Consider the following 23,177-nt stretch of genomic DNA (forward strand, 5'->3'; position numbering starts at 1 on the left):
CTTTCTGCCTTTTGTTCTCTGGGTTGATTGCTATAGTAAGATGGGCAAGAAAGATAATCAAACTCTGATTGTGTCATATTTTTCATGTTATAATTATAGAATTATAAAATATAAGTTATTTGCAGATGAAATAAAATCAACACCTTTGGTCAAAAGTTACAGTGTAGTTAATACCAACCTGTGTATATACAGTGGAAACTAGGTGAGTTGAAATTGTCAGCAGTGGTTTGCCTCCATCTACCCATTTAATTTCAGGGCCAGAATGCTAATGTAAAAAGAAAAGTTGGTTATTTAATATATTAAATACAAACCAGCTTTATCTAAAAGCAAAAAAAGGCAGGTATTATCTTGGGGTTTTTACTTTGCTCATGCCTGACTCTTGACTGTTAAGATATCCACTTGGAAGATAAGCAGATACTGGTATATGTTGTTCACTTGTCACCACTCTGCCATCTTTTAACAACTGAAGCCAAGAATATCCAACTAGAAGGAATGTAAAGAGAAATTATATCTTTGCTGTATTCTCTAATAAGTGTACAAACATATATTTCAATAGTCAATTCTATCGATTATTTGCAAGTCCTATATCATTATTTCTTAAGAAATTATTTACTTTCACATAAATTATTTTAATATGTAATCTGAAGTTCTAATTGAAAAGAGCAAGAATAATACATTTGTTTGCAAATACTATTGAAGTGAAGGTATTTAGCAGTATATCATTTTTATATCAACCAGTATTGTTAAAAATACTCTAACATAAAGTAAATGGAAAGAACATATAGTGAATGTTATGATTAAATGTTTAATTTTAGTTAAATATATCACCTATAAAAAAACAACTCAATCAAACCTTGTGTTTCAATTATGTCCTTCTTCTTTGTGGTGCCTTTACTTGAACTGTCACAACTAACATGATAGAAGGTAAACAATAAATGGTGTTTTTCATGCAGCTGTGTGGGCAATTCTATTTTTACCTAAGAAGAAATAAATTAAAAGTTTTGGTTTGGAAAGTGTCTTCTAGTAGTAGTGATTATATAAGTTTTACACGTAAGCATATATACATTTACTACTGGACCAGATTGAAGAGATTTGGTATTAACCTATAATAAGGCCTTAAACAATGAGGGACCAGTATATTGTCATGCAGGCCTAGCTCCTATTGTAAGCAATTCGAGACCATCTGATTGTACCACATATTATCAGTTCTTATTTGGGGTGAAGAAGGAAGAGAACCTTTTCTGTCAGGGCATTTTAAAATGATAATAATCACCTAGAGTTAAAACTAACACAATCTTATTTCAATTTATGTTCTTGTTCAAAATATTTTTAATAATGCTGGCACATGATTTTTCATCATCATACTACTATACTACTTATGATTGCTGTTCTTTCCTGTTTGTGAATTCTATTGGCTAGAGACCAAACTTCAAATAGCAAGTCTTCCTACTAGAATCAGAGTGCTGCTAAGATGGAGATTAGATCAAGTGAACTGAAATACTGATGACTTTACAAAAATGGATAAAATATGCATTTTACATTTTAAAATATAGGATAGTATGCAATTACATGCATTTTCCCCATTAATTATCATCTGATATGTTGCTACTCTTTGTATTTTTTCTTTCTGTATATGTTCCTTGTTTTCTGTTTTTTTACAGAAAAAATAGTTTCCTTGCATAACATTTTCCTTAAAGAATAATTGCAAAAAGATCTTTCATATTTATCACAAATAGTCTTACAGTGTTGGAAAATTAGTTGATATCACTGTGTCATTTTATGGGTAGAAAAAGTAGACAGACGTATCTGCCTACCTCTGAATAAAAACGCTTGACATGTTGCAAAGCAACTTCTTCCCTCTTATCCCACTGTGTTTCTGGATTAAAATGGGCAAGGATTTTGGGAGAAAGGAAAGAAGACAAAGTTACCTCATCATAAAATTCTGGGTTTTGATGGTGATGCAGAACTGAAGCAAAGGCTTGTCTTGTAAATATTGGACCCCCTGGTCTGCCATAGATGCACTAGGAATGAAAAAGATTTATACTGATTTATACTGATCCTATTTTTTTAGATACAATTTCTGAAATATTTCATGTGAGATTTTTTTTTAATGTTTCCCTTTTTTAACTCTTCTACAAGATAAGGTAAGTTAGCAAAGCTTCTTCTTTAATTATGCCTCAATGGATGAAAAAATGCTCAGAAAATATTCTGCCAACCGTTGCTATATTTAACAATACTTAACAGTATGGACATGAAGCACTTTGGTAGGGGTATGTGAGCCTAAGCGTGCTCTGAAGCATTTCTCAACTTTCAGTCTAAAGTGCTTCACATTCCTACTGTACAACTTCTGGTATGTAATAATAAATACTCTGTGGTATATGGAATATATGATAAAAGGATTATTATTTCTTTAGAGATTGATTCTGTGTCTGGCGTGACTATGCCATTGTTCGCTCCCTAGAGACTAAAATGGACGATCTGAAATTTGAGCTGGCCACGAACAAGGAGTGTATATCGGAGGTGGTGACCCTTTGAGAGCTGTATGCAACGAAATTTCATTTTGATATATGCCGATTGGTGTACATTCAAAGTGACAATAAAGTTGTTATATTATTATTATTATTGTTATTATTATTATTATTATTACTACTACTACTACTACTACTACTACTTACTACTACTACTATTACTACTACTACTACTACGTGAAGGAAGAGGAGATGGCTTTTGTATTAACAGAGCAGAGTTCAAACTCTGCTACAATTGCTTTCTTCAAGGGGGAATTCCTGGCTTTTACTGATGTTATTTTGTTATTCCTATGATGGATTTACAACTTGTACTTTCCTTGAACCTGATAATTCGTAACACAATGGAAAGCAACATGGAGATGAGAAATAAATTGTAAATCTAAAAAACAAGGCAGGGTGATGCAGTGAGATAAACTGAGACTTGCTAAATTGCTTTTAACCCTTATTTAGTGTTTCTAAAACAAAGGGGTTTTTTTAAACCATGGAATTTCTTACGTAACCTTGAATACAGACTAGGAAAGTTACTAGAATAGAATAGAATAGAATAGAATAGAATAGAATAGAATAGAATAGAATCTGGAAGGGACCTTGGAGGTCTTCTAATCCAGTCCCCTGCTCAAGCAGGAGAACCTATACCATCTCCGACAAGTAACTGTCTAGCCTCTTTTTAAAAATCTCCAGTGATGGAGTGCCCACGATTTCTGGGGGCAAGCTATTCCACTGGTTAATTGTCCTCACTATCAGGAAGTTTCTCCTTAATTCCAGGTTGCTTCTCTTTTTGATCAGTTTCCAACCATTGTTTCTTGTCCTGCCCTCTGGTGCTTTGGTGAATAATGTGACCCCCTCTTTTTTGTGGCAGCCCCTCAAATACTGCTATCATGTCTCCCGTTTCTTCTTTTCTTTAGACTAGCCGAACCAAGTCTTGCAGCCATTCTTCATATGTTTTAGTCTCCAGGCCTTTGATCATCTTTGTTGCTCTTCTCTGATTTTTTTTTTCCAAACTCTCAACATTTTTTTTGTGATATGGTGACCAAAATTGGCTGCAGTATTCCAGGTGTGGTCTTACTAGGGCTTTATAAAGCAGTACTAATACCTCATGTGATCTTAATTCTATGCAACTATGCAACTTACTAGGGCTTTATAAAGCAGTACTAATACCTCATGTGATCTTAATTCTATGCAATTCTAATACAACCCGGGATTGTATTAGCTTTTTTGGCTGCTGCTGCACACTGCTGGCTCATGGTTAAGTGATCGTCCACTAGGACTCCAAGGTCCCTCTCAGTTACTGTTTTTAAGCCAGGTCTTGCCCAATCTGTACTTGTACCTTTGATTTCTCCTGCCTAAATGTAAAACTTTGTTTTTCTCCCCATTGAAACTCATTTTGTTGGATAGGGCCCATTGTTCAAGTTTGTCAAGATCTTTTTGGATCTTTAGTTGGTCTTCTGGGTTGTTGGCTACTCCTGCCAGTTTGGTGTCATCTGCAAATTTGATGAGTTCCCCTTCAATTCCGTCATCTAAGTCATTGATGAAGATATTGAAGAGTACTGGGCCTAGGACGGAAACTTGTGGTACCCCACTGCTTACTTCTCCCCATGTGGATGTAGTGCCATTGAGGATTACTCATTGAATTTGGTTTGCCAGCCAGCTACAGATCCATCTGGTGGTGATATTGTCTATTCCATCTTTTTCTAGCTTACCAAGGAGTAGGTTGTGGTCTACATTATCAAATGTCTTACTGAAGTCTAAGTATACTACGTCCACAGTATTTCGCTGGTCTACTAGTTTAGTCACTTTGTCGAAGAATGAAATAAGTTTGGTTTGGCATGATTTGTTTTTAATAAACCTGGGCTGGCTACTAGTTATAACTTTGTTTGCTTCTAGTTGTTCGCAGATCTGTTTTTTGATTATCTTTTCTAGGATCTTTCCAGGTATTGATTGGTCTGTATTTTCCTGGGTCCGTTTTTTCCCCCATTTCTTGAAGATGGGAACCATATCAGCCCTTTTCCAATCCTCAGGTACTTCCCCTGTGCTCCAGGATTTTTGAAAAATGTGGTGCAGTGGTTCTGTGATAATATCTGGCAGCTCCTTCAGAACAATGGGATGTAATCTGTCAAGGTTGGATAGGTGTTCTCTACCATTTTCTTGCTTATTTTAATTTTGGTTTCTAATTTGTCTTTTGCAGTGGTTTTCTGGTATGTTGGACTATGGTTTCTTTTTGTGTGAAGACTGATGTAAAGTATGAGTTAAGCAGCTCTGCTTTCTCCCTGTTGCCTGTTATTTCCTTGCCATTTTCTCTCTTTAGTGGACCTACAGTTTCCTTGACTTTTTTCTTGTTGTTAATATGTTGGAAGAAACTTTTTTTTATTATCCATGATTTATGTTGCAAGTCTTTGTAAGTTCTGAGCCTTTGCTTTCCTGACTTCATCTTTACATGTTCTGGCTGTCTGCTGATAATTGGCCTTAGTTATGTGCCCCTCTTTCCATTTTTTGTATTGTCCTTTTTGTCTTTCAGTTTGTCAGAGAGATCTTTGTGCAGCCATGCTGGTTTCTTCTTGAATTTCTTGTTTTTCTTTTTCAGTGGTATTGTGCTGGTCTGGGCTTTTATGACCGCATTTTTGAGAGTTTCCCATGCTTCTCGTGTTGTTTTCCACTTTAGAATTTTCATCCATGGGATCTTTCCTAGGTTCTCTCTGAGTTTGTTAAAGTCAGCTCTTTTGAAGGTCAAGACACTGGTTGGATTGTTTTCTGTTGCTAGTGTTTGTGTTATATTAAATTCCAGTATGACATGGTCACTTTCGCCCAAGGTTCCGGCAACTTCAACTCCCTCTATCACTTCTTCTTTATTAGTTAGAATTAAGTCCAGTATGGCTTTACATCTAGTTCTCTCCTCCACCTTTTGGATAACAAAGTTGTCAGCTAGGTTGGTTAGGAATCTGTTTGATCTCCCACTTGCTGCAGAGTTTGTCTCCCAGTTGATATCTGGATAGTTGAAGTCTCTCATTACTATTGTGGTATGCTTCCTATATACATCTGTTAACTGGTTGGCAAAGAGTTCATCTATTTTTTCTGATTGGTTGGGTAGTCTGTAATATACACCTATGGTAATGTCACTTTTTTTTCTCTTTTATATTGACCCATATGCATTCTGGAGAGATTTTATCTTTGATCATGTGCGTTTCTGTAGCTATGTAGTGTTCTCTTACATATAGTGCAACACCCTCTCCTCTTTTTGTAGACCTGTTTCTTTTGAACAATTTGTATCCATCCATGAGTCCATTCCATTCATGGATTTCATCCAGGTTTCTGTAATACCAACTATGTCATATCCTCCGTCGTGTACTCACTATTGTACTCAGGTTCTTTGTTGTGTCATTCGTCCCAATGTGGAGGAGGAAGAAGGGATAGTAATCTGTAGGCCTAATTATTTTGGTTAGGTTCTCAGCCACATTTGATTTTTGCTCCAGGGAGACAACATACCTCCCTGGATTGTATGTCTGGTCTGCAGATGGATGATTCCGTTCCTTTGAGGACACTAATAGAAAGTGAGTAGAGTTCTTTATATCGACTTCTCCCTATCTTGAAATTCAATTCTAAATACCAAAGAATATGCACACAAACACAAAAAAAACCCCAGCGGTGTTAAAGGGATGTGCATTAACACAAATTACAATCACATACCACTGTGAATGTTGTAATTTTTAAAACTTCATGAAGGATTATTTTTGTATACTGCTATTCCTGAAATTTTATATCTTTCAAGTCTGAGAGTCCAATCTTTGTTAAAACACCTAGTGGGTAGGAAAAGTATATTTCTTACATAGCTGCACCTATTCTGATTTAAACTAGAAAAATCATTGCTCTGCCTCAATATGAAAAATAACTTTGCAAGCAATTGGATGACTCTAATTTTAGGCAGCAAACTTCTTAAAGAAGGATGTTACCTCTTTTGTTTATATTTCTACATATATATGGAAAATAAATTTAATGTAACACAGAAACCAAATTATTTAGCAGCTATGGTTAACTTGATATCTCCTTAACTTCCTGAATTATTTCACTGGAAAAAAAATATCCAAACTCCATTTATTTCAATGAAGAATGCAGAGTATAGTTGTGCATACAAATACAGCTTGTTCTTGTAACCAGGTTTATTTATGCTTATGTAAAACACAGAAAATATTATTACAGATCTTGAGGATGTGTCTTAGATATTGCTCCATCATCTGCACTGTAAATTGATATTAATGACTGAACAGCCACAAGCCAGATCAACATACCTTGAGGGGCCGAGAATCCTCATCATCAGAATCTTTGAATTCTATGCCCACTGCAATATTTCTTGCCTAAAAAGAGCACAGAAATTAAGTTTAATTGCTTTTGTTTTCAAGTACATAAATCAAATTTCCAACAAAGAGACATGGTTTTATCCAGATTCAATTTAGCTTTGAATCTGAACATAATTAACAGGCATATTAACTCACCTTTGCAAATGACTTCTGACTGTCATATTTCAAGTGCTTTGGATAAACATAAAGGTGATTGTTGTAGATGGTGAAAGGCTGAGTATGTTTTGGTATGCAGGGAACAAATTCCTCTACTTCAAACGTTACTACTGCCTTGGAACTGTTTTCAAACTGTTTCATGGGAATGTATGATGAATTAACAAAATCTGAAAATATATTAGAATTGAATAAAAAAATGGAAGAATAAAGCCATTGTAGCCACTTTCACAATAGTTTTTCAATACTTACTTGGTATGTCTGGAGAAACGTTATCAATTGTTATGTCTAGATTTCCTAAAATAACTGGCAACTTAGACATTTTTTCAGGCCTATGAGAGAGAAAAAAAACAAATATGACCCAACATAAAAATGGCTAAGACAATATATTCAATCTCCATTATGGAAACATGCAAAGCATGCTTCAAAAGAGAATAGTTCAACTCATTTCAAGGAGAGATTAACACAACAAACATTGGGCTCACCTTCAAAGAAGGTATGTTTATGGAACTAGCCTTTCCCTAACTCATCGATTGCTGGTATTCCAGTTTCCCATCCCTCCCAAAATTCCCCAGAGAATCAGTAGGACTGATCAACATAATGTATTATGCCTTGTGTGGTATAACAGAGCTGAGAAGCAGAATAGGTGAATCCTCCATTGTTATGCTTTTCTCCCCTTCTGCCTGCCTACAATGACCGTTGGAGAGGCTTTTTAGAAAGCAAACAATGGAAAAAGATCATCTAGTACAGGGGTAGGCAACCTTGGCTCTTTTATGACTCGTGCACGAGTCATAAAAGAGCCAAGGTTGCCTACCCCTGATCTAGTAGATGCTGAATGGTCCTCTGTCAGAGATGCTCCAGAGGAAGCTGCACTGAGCAGGAGACTGGACTAGATGTGTTCTAAAATTCCTCCCAATTTTACAGTTTCATGAAATACACTGTGCTTTGTATTTTAGAAAAACAATGTTTTTTTCCTATTGACATAATGTACAATACAACTTTGTACCTGCAAATCCTAATGTGCATATTCATGCAGTTTTTAATTCAAAACATCCATAAAGTATTTTCACAAACTTCACTAAAATTCTCATCCATAGAATTATCTTTGCAATTTTTAGTCTTTTCAAAAAATGCCTTCTGCTACAATACTTTTACTTAACCAGTACATTTGCAAGAAGATTTTCATTTTTTTTCTACATATGACTTTTTATAGTTTCGGACAACAGGAAATCTTTCTTTTTAATTCTGTTTTACTGTATTTACATTTTACTAGTAAGGAAAATGTATAAATAGTATCCACTTTTGCAAGGAAACATTCAAAACTCATGAGTCAGGTTTCAAACTCCTAATTCTTCCAGAGTGCTCTTAATACATCAACACTAAATGTAAAATTATTGATTTAAATTTTTTTAATCATGAAATATATATCAGTACTAAAGACTTACGACATGTATATTTAAAGCCAGTTTTGAATAAATCACTTAAGCAGGATCATTCATAAATAAACTAATTAAAAATCAATATAAAATACAGAAGAAGATCTGGAGAGCTTTGATTTATCATTTCACAACTCTTCTATAACCTTACAGTCATAACTCTATTGGAGATAGAAAAAAGAAGCACCACACAATTCCAGACAACACATGTGACACAAACCAGTTTATTACCATTTGAATAATTTCATTTCTATGTAAAACAAAACACTCACTTTCTGAAATCAGCTAACAATTTAAGCATGTCTTCATTTGAAAGTTTGTTACTGTCTTGTTTGTAAAGTGTAGAAAATCTTGCACTTTTGTCCAGTGTTCCAGCCATGTCCTTAAACAGTGTTCTAAAATACAAGTTTTTAAAATAAAAAATGTCTATATAAACATTATGGTGGGAAAATAGAGAGGCAGTTTAGAAAACCTTACCACATTAACTTACTGAACTAAGTATAAATGGTTGAACAAAAAGCAGTACATTTCAATTCTAGCTAAATCATTTGTCACAAATAATGGGTTGATGCCAAACTAGAAATACATTTAAACCATTACTTTTATTCAAGGGGGAGGAGCCCTCCCATAAATTAATTTACTAATTTAGGAAGTAACGGCACTACAAGTCACAGAATTATTGGATTAAATCAAGAACACTATCATGCATTACCTGGCTGCCCATGCAAATGGCATTCTGTACTGCCCTAGTCGTTGGCAAGCCTGTTTTGCATTTTTCAGAACTTTTTGAGCAACCTGTAAACAATCATAAAAAGAACCGAATTACAACTAAAAATCCTCCCGCATACATCTCTGCAATCCAAATTCTTACTGAAACTGAAGTTTCTTCCACTCCCTTTTTTTAATTTACCAAACTGCTATTGGCATCAAGCTCACAGTTAAATTCAGCCTTAATTTCTAAAATTTATCTAAAAAGTTGTTTCCCACGTTTTTATTAAATTAAGTTCTTGTTTTCCAAATGGATCTTAAAACTAAAGCAATATCTGAGACTCCTTAACAGATTATTCAATAATTGATTTTACAATTTTTTTTAGTCTGCTTTGTCAATTGGTAAACAAATTTCAGCACAGAAGATGCAACTTTGCCTGCAATCTGTATCTGCCCGTGTAAGAATTAAACTGATATCAAAATCTGGCAACGATGTCTTGAATATGTGCCCTTTTCAATTTGATAACATTGTTGAGTTACCAAGTTATAGACAAATTCAGAAATTAGAAATATCCAACAATCAAAGTAAATACCTTAGAAGAATCAGAACTTTTCATATATGGCTCAGCACAATGAGTAATGCTCCCTTGTAGGACTTTTTCTATTCTGGCCACTAGAAATATATCTGGGTGTGGACACGTTACTGAGAATATTCCCTAAAAATAAATTAATTGCTTCATTAATTATTAAATATAAATATGGAACATTGATTTGTAATGAAACATTATTTTTTCCTTACTTGTTTGGGATATTGTAGTATAACATCTGAAATAATATCCTGAATTGGATGTAAGCAATCACAACTCCCATTCAACAACTCCTGTGATGTGTTAGCTAGCATATGTCTCACTGTGCTATGATTCAAATCAACATGGAAATCTGATGAAATCTTCCGATTATGCTTAACATCGAATAGTGACAGTGAGATGAAAAATGGCTCTACCTAGACATTAAAAAAGAAGACATCAACATAATAATGGCAAATGCTAATTTACTTCTAACAATAAATAATGTAGAACTTCCAGTAGAAAAAGCAGTCCTTATATTGCACATCAATGTTTACATTATGAATGCCATTAAACAGAATATTCCCTTATGTGCTACATCATTTTCTTATTGTCTAGATCAAACTACCGTATATATAGTCAAATGTTTAATACTACAATATTATATTCATTAAAAATTCACATGTGCATCTATTTAAACAAAACATAATCAGCTCTATATAACTTCTAATTTCTTGCTGTAGTAAAATCTTGTCACTCAATTTGTTCTTGCACTGGATTGTAAAACTCTAATAAGCTGATGAAATTATATTGTCTCAGAATGTTTTGATTCCTAAACATCAAAATATGTATTAGGTATTATTCTGGAAATATTACACAATAGATTCACCATTCCAACTTACATTTGTTGTTGGTCCCTCTTCATTTTCAGCCACACAGCTTTGTAGATTGAAAGATAAGTCATTACACTTCACCAGGATTTTCTTCCCAAACTTCTCTTCAAATGGCTTTACTTCAGGTTCAATACCAGAGAAGTCTAGTTTCTTTAAAAGAAACAAACATTGAAAATAACTTTTAAATGCTCAAATACTCAAAGCTTTATATAAAAGCTTTGAATTTTTCCCTGCAATCAGTCTTACCTGTGCATCTGGGTCCAGTGCAAAGAGCTTAACCCTGCTTTCATTTTTGAATTTGAATTCAGAATCTCTGCAACTCTACAAAATAAAATGGTATTTTAAAATTAATAAACATATTTCCCTTCTTTCTTTTGGTAATTTCTCCTAGACTAAATGGATCTCTCAAGAACAGATGTTAAGCCCTCTGTAGGACTAGTGATAACAGTATCACAGGCCAGTTTGGGCTCTAAAATATTTCTCACAGGTATGGCGAACTGATTTTAGTTTTAAATCTTTCTTCCAATTTATCATCTCTAGGCATAGTTCTAAGTACTTTGGATCATTTCCCACAATAAATAAACAAGTATGTTTTTGATTCATTTTTAAATTGGGTTCTCTTTTTTATCTAGCTTTAGGACTTGTGAAAACAGTCCATGTTTTAGATCATATTTATGCAGAAAGCTTGAAAAGGATACACAAACTGTTAAGCACCAACGTACATCAAAAGTATTACAACGTATTAAGATATACCTTGATGAGCTGCAAGTGCAAATTTGGCACAAGAAAAAAAGTAAAACTTTACCAAGAACATAAGTTTGAGAGACCAAAATTGGAGAATATAAAACAATGACAAAACTGATAATACAGATTCATAATAGAACCCTAATTGAATTCAAACAGGAAGGGCTTCTTTATATGCAACAAATTGCAGTACATTGCAAGGTAAAAAATTGGAATACAGTTTTTTAGGGTAGGTTTGTCATAATACTGCCTGCCTGCCTGCCTGCCTGTCTGTCTGCCTGTCTCTGTCTGTCTGCCTGCCTGTCTGATGTATATGGCCAGTGTCTTTCGAGAATTCTAGGCAGTTCACAACAACAAAAGAACTACAAAACCATGAAACTAAAAACTCCACATCTCAGCCATCCTGAGATTCCCTTCTCTACCTGCCAACCCTGAGTAAACAGCCAGGTCCGGATGGCCTTCCAGAAGGATCAAAGGCTGGGGGGAGGGGCTGCCAGATTGTTGGTGGGATGGTGTTCTACAAGGTAGGAATGGAAGTATAAAAATATGACAATTCTTTAATATGCTAGTATATTTCATTCTGCACTTCTCCAAAAATAGAATCTATTTCTGTAAATTCTACATTTTACTTGCTTTTGTAGTAAAATATAACCTTTCTGACCAACCTTATTTCCTGTCTAGAATTATTCTGGTTCAGAAAAAGAAGTAGATGACATTGATAGAGAAGCCTTCAGTATACCAAGAATGGGAGTGGCAAGTATCTCCTGCAAAGATTTATCGTGAAATAGAACAGGCCACCTTGTTATGAATAGCCAACTTTAAAAAATGAATGAAGACAGCATCTCCAACACAGAGAAATACAATTGCCAAGCCATTCTGTAATGTTTGTTTCTACAGAAAAAAATATATAACAGGCTGGTACCAAGAAACGGAGCATAATTCACAAGGGTACTTATATTTTGAAACCATCCAGAAATTAAACAAAATTAATCTTACTGTAAATAGCAACAAAAAGTACACAGTTCAGAATACAGGGGAAATAGTACCTAAGAAAAACATAAGCCAAAATAGCTGCTGGATCTTAAGGAAATATGAAGCCGCATTTGAGGTACCAAGATTAGATATAATAAGCAGGTGCTCTGAACCTCAGGAAAAGCCAAATCCCAGTCACTTTCTATAGAAGTCAACATTTCCTGTTTCACACTGTATTTTAACTGAATTTAGAAAGAAATAATTTTGAATGCGTCTCATAAGTTTTGTATTTAGTTTCATGTGCATCAGAGGCTAAAATTATATACCATGCACAACCATCTAGTCATCCCTATATCATACACAATTCACATTTTGCTTTTAATGACCATAAAAGACATTTCTAGAGTGAAAAGTATGATGTGACTTCAATAAATTTAAACTTCACCTTGTAGAAAATTGCTTAGTTCCTTTCCCAATCCCAGAAAAAATGTTGGCATTTAGTTCCAAAGGTTTTTTTAAGGCTGTCCCTAATTGATATATGGGTAATGTCCCATTACATGATAATGTTCTATCAAAAATTATGTCCTAATTCTTACATTAGATTGTGAGATGCAATGCAGATGTTTACCTGATCTAAGCAGAATTTTCAAGGGGTAAAAGCATACAGCACGTTGCAAAGAACAGAAGTTTCTTAAACAGAGAGCTCCAAATAGGAGCCAACGTTCTGACAAGAAGAATTAATCTGACAGTAACAAGTTAAGATAAAAAAAAACCTAAGAAGAACTAAAATGTTTAGTAAGGAATGGAAATAAAATTCCAGCCAAGAGGCTGTATACAGGGCACAATACAAAATAACATGTTCCATTGTTTCAATTATTTATTTCTCCACCACATGGACACAATCTCTGTTCAAAAGGGATGTTTTGGTATCTCCTTTCAATAATAGCTTGCTTTGAGCAAAAAGAGCTCAAGGTAAGCAGAATACTACCAAGAATCCTGCCACTAATGTAATTCTGGGACTGAAGTCCACACATTGTAAAGTTGCCAAAGTTGAGAAATACTGAACTAAATTAAGGAAGAGAAGCTAAGAGATTTTAACTATGGATCTGTCTGTTGAAGATATCATTTGTTCAAGTCTGATCCTCAACATATTGCTTTAATATATCAATCTTATGGTTAAATCAGACTACTTATTTTCTTGAGTGTATTTTTTCTAAATGTAAAACACTATTAAACCTAAAGGCCAATGAAACTATTCTGATAGAAATATTTACTTTCGTTAATTTCTTATTCTATCAAGGATTAGGTGTACTTAAGTAAGATTCTGATCACTTTACAATTATTAGTATTAACATTTTCTTTATATTTGCCTACCAAGAAAATCTAGCTTGAAATTATGAAAAAAACTCAAAAAGCATTCTTTCTAGCAATCTAAACTTTATTTAACAACTGTACTTCAAAAACAAACTTTCCTGGTGAGTATCAACATTCTTTCCTTAATAAAGTTTATAAATTTTAGCAATTTTCAAAATTCACTTGATTTAGAAATGAAGCATTACAATGAACTATGGAATGTTCTATTCCTGCCCTTGATCATGACAAACACTTTTGGATCTTGCTGTCTTAAGTGGCTGTTTATTGACATCTTCCATCCTTCAAACCAGAAACAATTTGAGGTGTTCAGAGAGTGGTTTGAACCTTTAAAAAAGCTTGTTTTATCAAGACTACTATGCCCTGGACACACTTTTTTAATTTAAAGTATTTAATTTTAGAAATGAAAAACTACTGCTGGGTTGCGAGTTTGATATAGATAAGAGGGGCAATTGGACATTCTAGAATGACATACTATTACATACTGTCATTGCATATTGTAAAAGAGAAAATAGCACAAGACTACCTTTGCAATTTCAGGAAGGTAAGTATCTAAACCAGATGCGCTGTCCATCCTGTTTTGTTCATCTTCTGTTAATTAAAAAAGAAGTTATAGAGGTCCATTGATCATTATAGAAAAATGTTATAATCAAGAATCTCGCAAGTTTTCAAAATTCTGAAAATTGGTAATCTTTCACACTATTCAGGAACGAAATTCAAATGGGCAATTTTCTATTTTCTATTAGGTAGTGTTTGATGTTGGACTGTATCTAATTTGTCATTATCACAGCATTCTGGCACTTGTAAGAAGTGCCACCAATTGATTCTTAAAACTCACAACAGCCTAATTTGTAAAAACTAAATGAGATTCATTGTGGATATATTATTTATATCTATATATCTTATTTTGACAGTAAATGTTTTTGATAATACATATCTGTATAGGCTACCAAAAACAGAGGAAAGTCCTGTATAAACTCCCTTTTTATGACCCTGCAGTCCCTATTCAGGGTAGAATCGGCAACTAGATGGAATTGAGCATTTACTGGCCAGATGCCCTTCTGATGCCTACACGGAGTTCACAGAAGATATTTTTTTCTTTATGCCCTCGGAGAGAAACATCTGCTGTAACCTAGGATAGAACTCTCAACCTTCCAAGTGGGAGCTGAGTGTCTTCACCACTAGGCCATCATGCCGCTGTTTGAAAATTACTTACCGGTATAAGCTATTATGAATTATAGAGACAAACCTTTCTTTTACTGAATAGCTTGGAAGTAACTTGAAAATAACTTGCATTTACCGTCATGTGAGTCCTCATATCTCTTTTCTTGCATTGCTGCTTCAAAATTTAATTGGAGAATTTTGTTTAGAGTTGTAATCCATTCTTCCATTTCTGCTTCACTATCTGCCGCAAGAAGATAGCTACTCTTGTCCTGCATCTTGAGCTCAAAGGCAAAACGCCGGACTTTATTGTTCTGCAATATAATAAAAAATATTAATCTACCAGCTTCAACAGATTTTCTTTTCTCCCTCCCCCCCGTAATTTTGCATTGCTAAAAGAAACTACCACTTTTAGGCCTAAAATACTGAACTGAGGAAATGTGTTCACTCTCAATGTTTGAATGAATAATGGAAAGACTGAACAATATGATTCATTGTGGGCAAGATTTAATTTCGTGTAAAAATATATTGTTTTCTCTATTTCTATTTTAATATATATTGTGACGGTGTGTGTGTGTGTGTGTGTGTGTGTTTGTGCTTTTGTTGAGATTTTCTTTTACTTTACTATTTTTATTTATTTTTCTCCTTTTGGGAGATATGAGAAGAAAAAAGCGAGACAGTCGCTTTTTATAATATCTCTCTAGTTGTTTAGACATAATTTTTAAGATTAAATATAATAAAATTATATAGAAAAACCCATTCGGGTATTAAGAACCAAATACTTCCCAAATGACAGCTTGTTTATTTTGCTCAATTTAGCAATGTTAGAAGTCCTTTTACATTGCCAAAAAAGAGAAAGAAGTCAAAACAGGTCCAACAATTCATAATAATTTTGGGACTTCCACAGATTTATTTTGAACATATTGATTACAAGAAATTATGCTACTGTGAATTAAGACTACAAAAATGACATTCATTTTATGAGTTATGGTTAAAAAAAAAAGAACTAAAATATTTTCCATCTTAAATTCTAATTTCTCTAATTAACCATGGGCAAGTTTTCCAAAATATTCTGCCTGAGAAGTATTATTAATTTATATAATAATGTGGAAGAAAGACCTGTAATGAAGGATGAGAAGACTGGTTTGCCAGAAAATGTAAGGCAAAATATTGAAGGTTTCAACTTATATTTTCCCCCTGATTTTTGAAGAACTTTGGCATTTTGGTTATCAACTTAAAATTATATTTAGCAAAATTCACATAAGAGATATTTCCAAGGAAAAAACACACATATCCTGATTGTGTTCACATGCAATATTAAATCATGGTTTAGCACTATAAGTAGGAGCCAGAATATCCTGAATAAAGAAGGATCTCATTCTCATTTTCTTCTTGCTATTTGGGTAGACTTCAGCAGCACTGGAGTTCACTGTTGTAGATAGCCATCAATGAATACTAAAACCTGCTGTTGATTTTTTAAGTTGTCTGCTGGCTACAGTACTGTAATTCAAGATTCTGTAAAAGTGAAAGTAAATTCTTCTGACCTATTCTCCCAAATGTGTCCAAGAGGGAAATGGAGAATACATGATCATGAAGCTTTGTTCAAGCTTATTTGCTTCTAAATATAATGCTCAACCAGAGTTAGTATTATATGAACCAGAAACAAGTTTATATTAAACTATTAAAACAGAAGAAAAAATCTGAAGGTAGTTAATAAGAGTGCATAATTCCAGGCTTGTTACATCAGAACAAGTTCCCAGCATTCTCCATGCTTAGCATGCAAATGAAAAATAACTGGGGGTTTTTTTGGCCTTTCGAGTGAAAGATACTTTTTCAGTCTAGATGTCAAACTGCCGGCCCATGGGCCGGACGTGTCATGTGGAAGCCGCACCCACCCCATTGCCGGCAATGGCAAAACAGTCCCAATACTTATGGGTCATGAGTTTGACATATCTGGTCTAGATCATTATTTTTCAAACTTGGCAATCCACTAGCTGCTCAAAAGATAAATTTTGTAGCATCAAATGTAGCACCAATACCTGAATACTTGGTTCAAAAAACATGAATCTACGTTTATTAATTCAACACTTAAACTGGAACTCTTTTTTTATTGAGTTCTTATGAAAACACAGTATTTTATAATACTTGCTCACTAAAAACATAAAGCCTTTGTAATAAAAAAATATTTCTATCATCCAGAGGACCAATAGTGCAATTCTAATAAATTGATTCAAAATTAATTCCTGTTGCATTTAATGAATTTACACTTTATACAAGTAAATAAGTATAAAGGTGTAATTCCAAAGCACTAGAAAAAATACTATAGGTTTCTGCAAGAGTTACACATCATATCAAACAATATAATTCTCTACTTACTTGGACAACTCCCATGCAGGAATCCAAAAAAATTGAGCCTTTTGGTTCTTTTGATATTTTTTCATCTTTGTAGAAATTAAGATTATATGATCCATCACCAAGTTGAAGGAGATGAAAAAATCTTCTTTTGAATGACTAATTTGTGAAAAATTACATTATATTAAAAACAAAAGCAATGTGACACAAGGACCAAAAGCATCTCTTTAATTGTGCCCACAACACTGCAAACATTTTTATACATTAAGAAGTATTACTGACATCACAGTCAATGTGCACTTGTACATTATACAGCATCACAGTATTTTATGAATAGACAAAAATTCTACATACCCTCATAGTAACACTGATTGCACTATTCATGTTCCCTTTATATAACCATCCTTGTTTTGTAAGTCCACCCTTTTGAGATCCTAGAGATGCAGCATCCTATTAAAAAATAAACTTCATAAACCCATGAGTAAAACATTTAATTTTTTTAACTCTATAAATAAAATAACTAATAAACAAGTGCTTTGATGTAACTTAAATATGCAGAAAAGTTTCCTATGCTATATGACTATTGAGCATAACTCAATTTTGCCAATAGAAGAGAAACATAGTATTTATAACGCTCATTCATTATAGTTTCCCTCTTGTTGTTCAGTATTAGATCATAAAGTTAAAGTAAATTCTAAAAATACAGCTAAATCTCATTAATTAAGTGAATAATCTATTTTGATTGTCAGGTTGAAACACCGCAAAGAATTATAACTTAAGCGCAGTATTTATCAATTTTGTAGATGATTTCAAAATGCTTTATCTAAGTCTAAATACCTTGGTCAGAACAGCCAGGCAATCTATCTATTAAGGACTGGATTAGCTGGGATTAATATTCCTGTCCAATCTATTAGGATGTCCTGTCTGTTATAGGGCCTTTTGGAACATCAGCTCCTCCCAAGATTAGACTGTCTAAATACTGCTGGCCTTTCACAAAGCCTCAGACATGGTTTTGCCACTGAGTTCACATATGTGGTAGATCCTGTGCAATAGCTTGTTGATTTGCTTGTTATAGGGCAGGGATCCCCAACCCCGGGCCCACTACCGGGCCATGGCATATTCGGAACTGGGCTGCACAAGCGGTAGGCCAACATGCAAGTGCGCACCTCAACTTGCATGAGCTGGCTTGTATGCATACACGTGTGCAGATCAACTTGCGCAAGTTGAGCTGTGCATGTTTGTGCGCCGGCTCGCTGCTCACACGGCCCTGTTCCCCTCTCTCCCCCCAGCTGGGCCCCCAAGCCGTAAAGATTGGGGACACTGTTTTAGGGTTTTTTTTTAACCTTAGCTACACATTACATTTTTTGTTAAATGCTTTTATTGTGCTTTTAACTGTTGTTAGTTGTCCAGAGGCATGTATGTGAGATGGGTGGCCATATAAATTGAAATTAGAAACACTTAAATCAAATATAAAAGTTTTAGCTTGACAATAAAAATGTATGTAAAAGAAGAACTGGTCTCTAAACAAAACTATAAATTCTTGCAGGTCAGCGTAAGAAAAAAGACCACACTAATAAACTATTAATTCCCAAAGAGTTGGAAGAAGCAAGGCAATGTAGTACTTCTCTACAAAGACTAAGAAAACTAGATTCTTAAGGGAAAAATGGATGGAGAAAAGAACCATATAAAAATAGCAGATGGTATCAGTGAGAGGAGTCTTTCTTAAAAATATAGTAATAATTTTATGAAGGAATATATAATCTTTTTCACAATCTTTGCTGTATAAATCCATCTGTTGTTTTTTCCAAGGAGTATGAATTAATATAGGAGTGTTTTAATAATTCTTAAATTCTTGTTTTATTTATTTATTGGATTTATATACCACCAACTATAAATTCATAGTAGCTTACAAAGATAAGGTAATTTATGGTGTATGTATTTTAAATTTAAATGATATTTTAATGTTGCATACCACCAGGAAATACACTGAATTATAAGGTGGTTTTAAAATAATAAACAAAATTCATAAGGAACTATCATACACTTCAATCTGCAAATTATTTAAAATTCTTATGCCTAATACAGATCACTGGGGCAAAGTAATATATTATTTAATATATTTAAAAGATTTCAAGAAAAAATTACTTCTTATTAAATATAACATTTTGTTATTCCCAAAGAGGCCTATATCATAACAACAACTTAAAAATGAACTGAAGTAAAATAATCAAAATAACAGACTTGCCTCGTCCTTATCTGCTTCTTCATCAACTTCAAAAACATGAACTGGAAGCTTTTCTAATCTGTTCCCTTTGCTAAGAAAAAAAAGACACATAACACATAATAATGATTACAGGAAAACACACTGCAACAGTTTGCCAGTGTGTGAAAGTATGATTAAAATATACAGTACATGAAAGAATCTAAAAGAGAATGCCTATAATGAAGGTAATAATAGTTTTGCTCTTTTTTTACTTTTGCATCTTGAATGCAAATGTAGCTAAGATTTGCAAACAATTTGAAATTTGTTTCACAAGTGTAGGGAAAATCATTTAAAAACCCATTAAACTAATTGTTGACATCCTTGCTATAATCTGTCAATGTTAAATTTTCACCTGCTTAAAATGAAGACCTACAGCATACTATTTCTTCATTAAACTGACATATTCTGCCTTTATAGGAAAATGGTTAACAGAGTCTCATACATTTCCGCAGCTATCTGTATGCAGTACTGACACTATTCACATTTCAAAGTGGAATTTTAAAAATTAATGATAGCAATAGCACTTAGACTTTTATACCGCTTCACAGCGCTTTACAACCCTCGCTAAGCAGTTTACAGAGTCAGCATATTGCCCCCCAAAATCTGGGTCCTCATTTTACCGACCTCAGAAGGATGGAAGGCTGAATCAATCTTGAGCTGGTGAGACCTGAACTGCAAACTGCTGGCAGTGGGCAGTCAGCACAATTAGCCTGCAATACTGCATTCTAACCACTGAGCCACCAGGGCTCAATTATGAATAAGCAACATGGTTCTTGCTTCTCCTGAAACCATGAAACAAACTGCAAATGTTCTTTCAATATTGTTGTTTTTGTGAAACCCATATTGCAGAACTGAATCATCCTAACAAATTAAATCTGGAAACCAGGAAAAAACATGTTTCCAAATCTGGTCTGTTAGAACTGAAATGGAAGTAATTTCCAAGTATCTACCATATTAAATATTAAAAGTTAACTACAATTATCTCTAAGTATAATATAAAGCTTAAGACAAAAATTGCTTACTTTGGAAGCTGCCGAAAGTCTCCTGAGTAATCTTCATATTTGAAATTGACAACATGCCAGTCAGAGATGTATGTCTTAATACACTTTAAATTAGGACAAAAATTAAACTTTAGATCAATTATTTATGCAACAAATACATTTATCTTAGTAATTTGAGTACTTGCTCTTATCACACCATTATATTTATGCTAATTAAAGAAAAAAGAAGAAATTTTCATTCCTTTTTGTCGATCTTAAGTCAGCTACTTCTTAGACCCATGCCCCTCCTGGCAGGTCAAGGATGCCCAGGATGGGATGTGTGATTGGGTGGGTGGCAAACTCTTCCGTGAGGGAGGGGGAAATCCCACAGCCTCTGAAGAAAGTGGTGGTGCATCCTCTTCTCAAGGGACCATTGCTTGGCCTGACCAATCTGGACAACATTCAGTTTCCAACCTTTCCTTTTAGGGAAGATTCTGGAGGAGGTAGTCACACTTCAGCTTCAAAGGACTCTGGATGAACTGGATTATCTGGGCCCCCTTCAATTAGGCCAAGGTATGGGACAGAGACAGCATTGACTGTGCTCTTGGATAGCCTCGGGGGTGGGGGAGGCAGATGGGGATAGACCATTCTTATTATTCTTGAACTCTCAGTGGCTTTCAATGCCATCTTCATAGTATCCATGATGGGTTCCCTATTGTGTTCCTTCACTATGTGGTTGGAGTGATCAAAATTGAAAGTTTATATTTAAACGTGCCTTTTTTTCTTATTAGTTAAGGTTATCCCCCCCCCACACACACACACTGTGGCTTGATTCCTGTGATTTTAAGCCATAACTTTGATTCATCTTAGGGTAGGAATTGTTAGGTTTCTCACTTAATATAATCCTGATGGAGGCATATGAAGATGCAGAGGCATCCTTTACACAGCATGCCAGGGATTTAGAATCAGACTTGGCCGTCATACTTGGAGGTGTGTTCCTGGGCAGTTATTCACCTTTTTTCAAGCCAGGTGGATAGCAGTTCCCAAATTTCAGAACAGCCCTAATTCTGGCACGTTTTAATGCCCACCTAGCAGCTATTCTTCAGGGGAAACACATCCATTTGAATAAATACTTTGCCCTTGTATTGAAGGAGTTCTGAAACACTAACCCATATTATTTTTATATTGCTTCTCTTACAAAGATGTCCATTTGCAGCTAACAGCAGCCTATTTAGCCAGATTCTTAGGCCATCCAGGTCCATTTTATTTATAGTTATTATCTGTTTACTGTGATTTTATTTACCTTAACTTAGCTAAGTTTTGTTTTACTATTTGAAAAATATCTTATACTTTAACTTCTCCAATATTGTAAAGGTTTTACTATGGTTTTTATTTGCTATCTTACCATTAGTTTTCCTTTTCTTTGTTCTTTGGAGCTGTACTGTACTACTACTTCTACTAAATTATGATGAATGACAAAACATTCTTTATTCCCACTAAAGCCAGAATCAATACATTCTTTAACTAACCACACCTGTAGAGTTTATTCTGGCATTCAATGTCCTAAGACATAATGGAGATATTTTCTAAGAAACAGAGTATCTTAGAATACTCTGTTGTGCTATAGCGAGAGATGTACTGCAATCTCCCAATAGGTCTGGAATATGGATGAACAAGAAGTCTGCCAGAGTGATTTTAAGAGACATAATTGTGAACAACTGACAGCAATAAATGGGAGCAGAAATTGACTTGCTTAATCATCTAGCAATTTAATTGGACTAAATTTAGAATGGAGAGAGGACTGGATTTGGATTGATACAGATACATCATGTGAGGTTTCAAAATGTACCCTCCATGAGGAATTTAGAAGAGGAAAAATCTCCATTTCTACTGTCCAAAATCTCTCTCACTGAAACACAAAGAGTCAAACTAATATGCTCAGGTTCAAGATGTAACTATTTTGTGTTATATTTATTAAACAAACAAAGCATTAGTTGTTTGTTTGCACCTGAAATACTAAGTAACGCTAAAGCATACTATTCAGAATGTTGAAACAGCCTATTTCTTAAATATCTAGCACACTCTAAGCAGCTGGTTTGGAAGGAAATTTTACAAAACTCTAAATAGCTTCTAAAGTCTTACTTAATAGTACTTCCAGACTGCTGTTCTAGCCAGCTGGAGCTCTGAGTAAAGGGTGGAGATGAATAGGAACACTTTATTGTTGTTCTCACTGGTTACAATAACAAAGCACATTGTAATACAGACTTAAATAACTAGGCATATCACCTCTGGACTGCAGAAATCCAGATGAGCTCCAGATGTCTAAGAGATATAAGAAACCTGATGCCATCTAATGATTATTTAGATTTTTGTAGCCCAGAAGCAGTGTATGTTAGAAAGATACAAAAAAAATAGAAAAATATTACCTCCGTTACAAATAAGCTATAAGCCTCTTTCTCTGCATTCTCTGGAATTGTAGAACATACATACTGGTGTTGTCGTTTCAATACTGCAGTCTTTAATGGAAAAAATACACTCATTAAGAACTTTATTTGCAGGAGTGGGGTTTAGTCCTAATAGTGCCAATGTATAAAAAGGTAACCAGCATCTTTCCGCCAATTAGCAGCCCATTATAAAAACCAGCTGTGACTTTGGGCCAGTCATTCTCTTTCAGTCCAACTCACATCAAAGGATTGCTGTT

General features: G+C 34.3%; 1 protein-coding gene across 1 annotated transcript in view; it reads right to left on the reverse strand.

The window, feature by feature from the left end:
* Positions 1–23,177, reverse strand: part of DOCK9 (dedicator of cytokinesis 9) — a 92,746-nt gene that overhangs the window by 51,093 nt on the left and 18,476 nt on the right. Inside the window, exons 3-22 of the mRNA XM_015810146.1 lie at positions 22,903–22,992; positions 20,519–20,601; positions 19,479–19,548; positions 17,588–17,683; positions 17,258–17,392; positions 15,021–15,195; positions 14,247–14,311; positions 10,880–10,954; positions 10,643–10,783; positions 9,974–10,177; positions 9,768–9,890; positions 9,179–9,261; positions 8,739–8,861; positions 7,283–7,362; positions 7,013–7,200; positions 6,809–6,874; positions 1,929–2,021; positions 854–977; positions 362–483; positions 179–265 (exon numbers count right to left, since the gene is read on the reverse strand). Of these exons, the coding sequence (XP_015665632.1) occupies positions 179–265; positions 362–483; positions 854–977; positions 1,929–2,021; positions 6,809–6,874; positions 7,013–7,200; positions 7,283–7,362; positions 8,739–8,861; positions 9,179–9,261; positions 9,768–9,890; positions 9,974–10,177; positions 10,643–10,783; positions 10,880–10,954; positions 14,247–14,311; positions 15,021–15,195; positions 17,258–17,392; positions 17,588–17,683; positions 19,479–19,548; positions 20,519–20,601; positions 22,903–22,992 (2,223 nt within the window). The remainder of the gene's footprint in view (positions 1–178; positions 266–361; positions 484–853; positions 978–1,928; positions 2,022–6,808; positions 6,875–7,012; positions 7,201–7,282; positions 7,363–8,738; positions 8,862–9,178; positions 9,262–9,767; positions 9,891–9,973; positions 10,178–10,642; positions 10,784–10,879; positions 10,955–14,246; positions 14,312–15,020; positions 15,196–17,257; positions 17,393–17,587; positions 17,684–19,478; positions 19,549–20,518; positions 20,602–22,902; positions 22,993–23,177) is intronic.

The sequence above is a fragment of the Protobothrops mucrosquamatus genome, unplaced genomic scaffold (assembly GCF_001527695.2).
Source record: "Protobothrops mucrosquamatus isolate PMUCROS unplaced genomic scaffold, P.Mucros_1.0 scaffold_35, whole genome shotgun sequence".
In the NCBI taxonomy this organism is placed as follows: Eukaryota; Metazoa; Chordata; class Lepidosauria; order Squamata; family Viperidae; genus Protobothrops; species Protobothrops mucrosquamatus.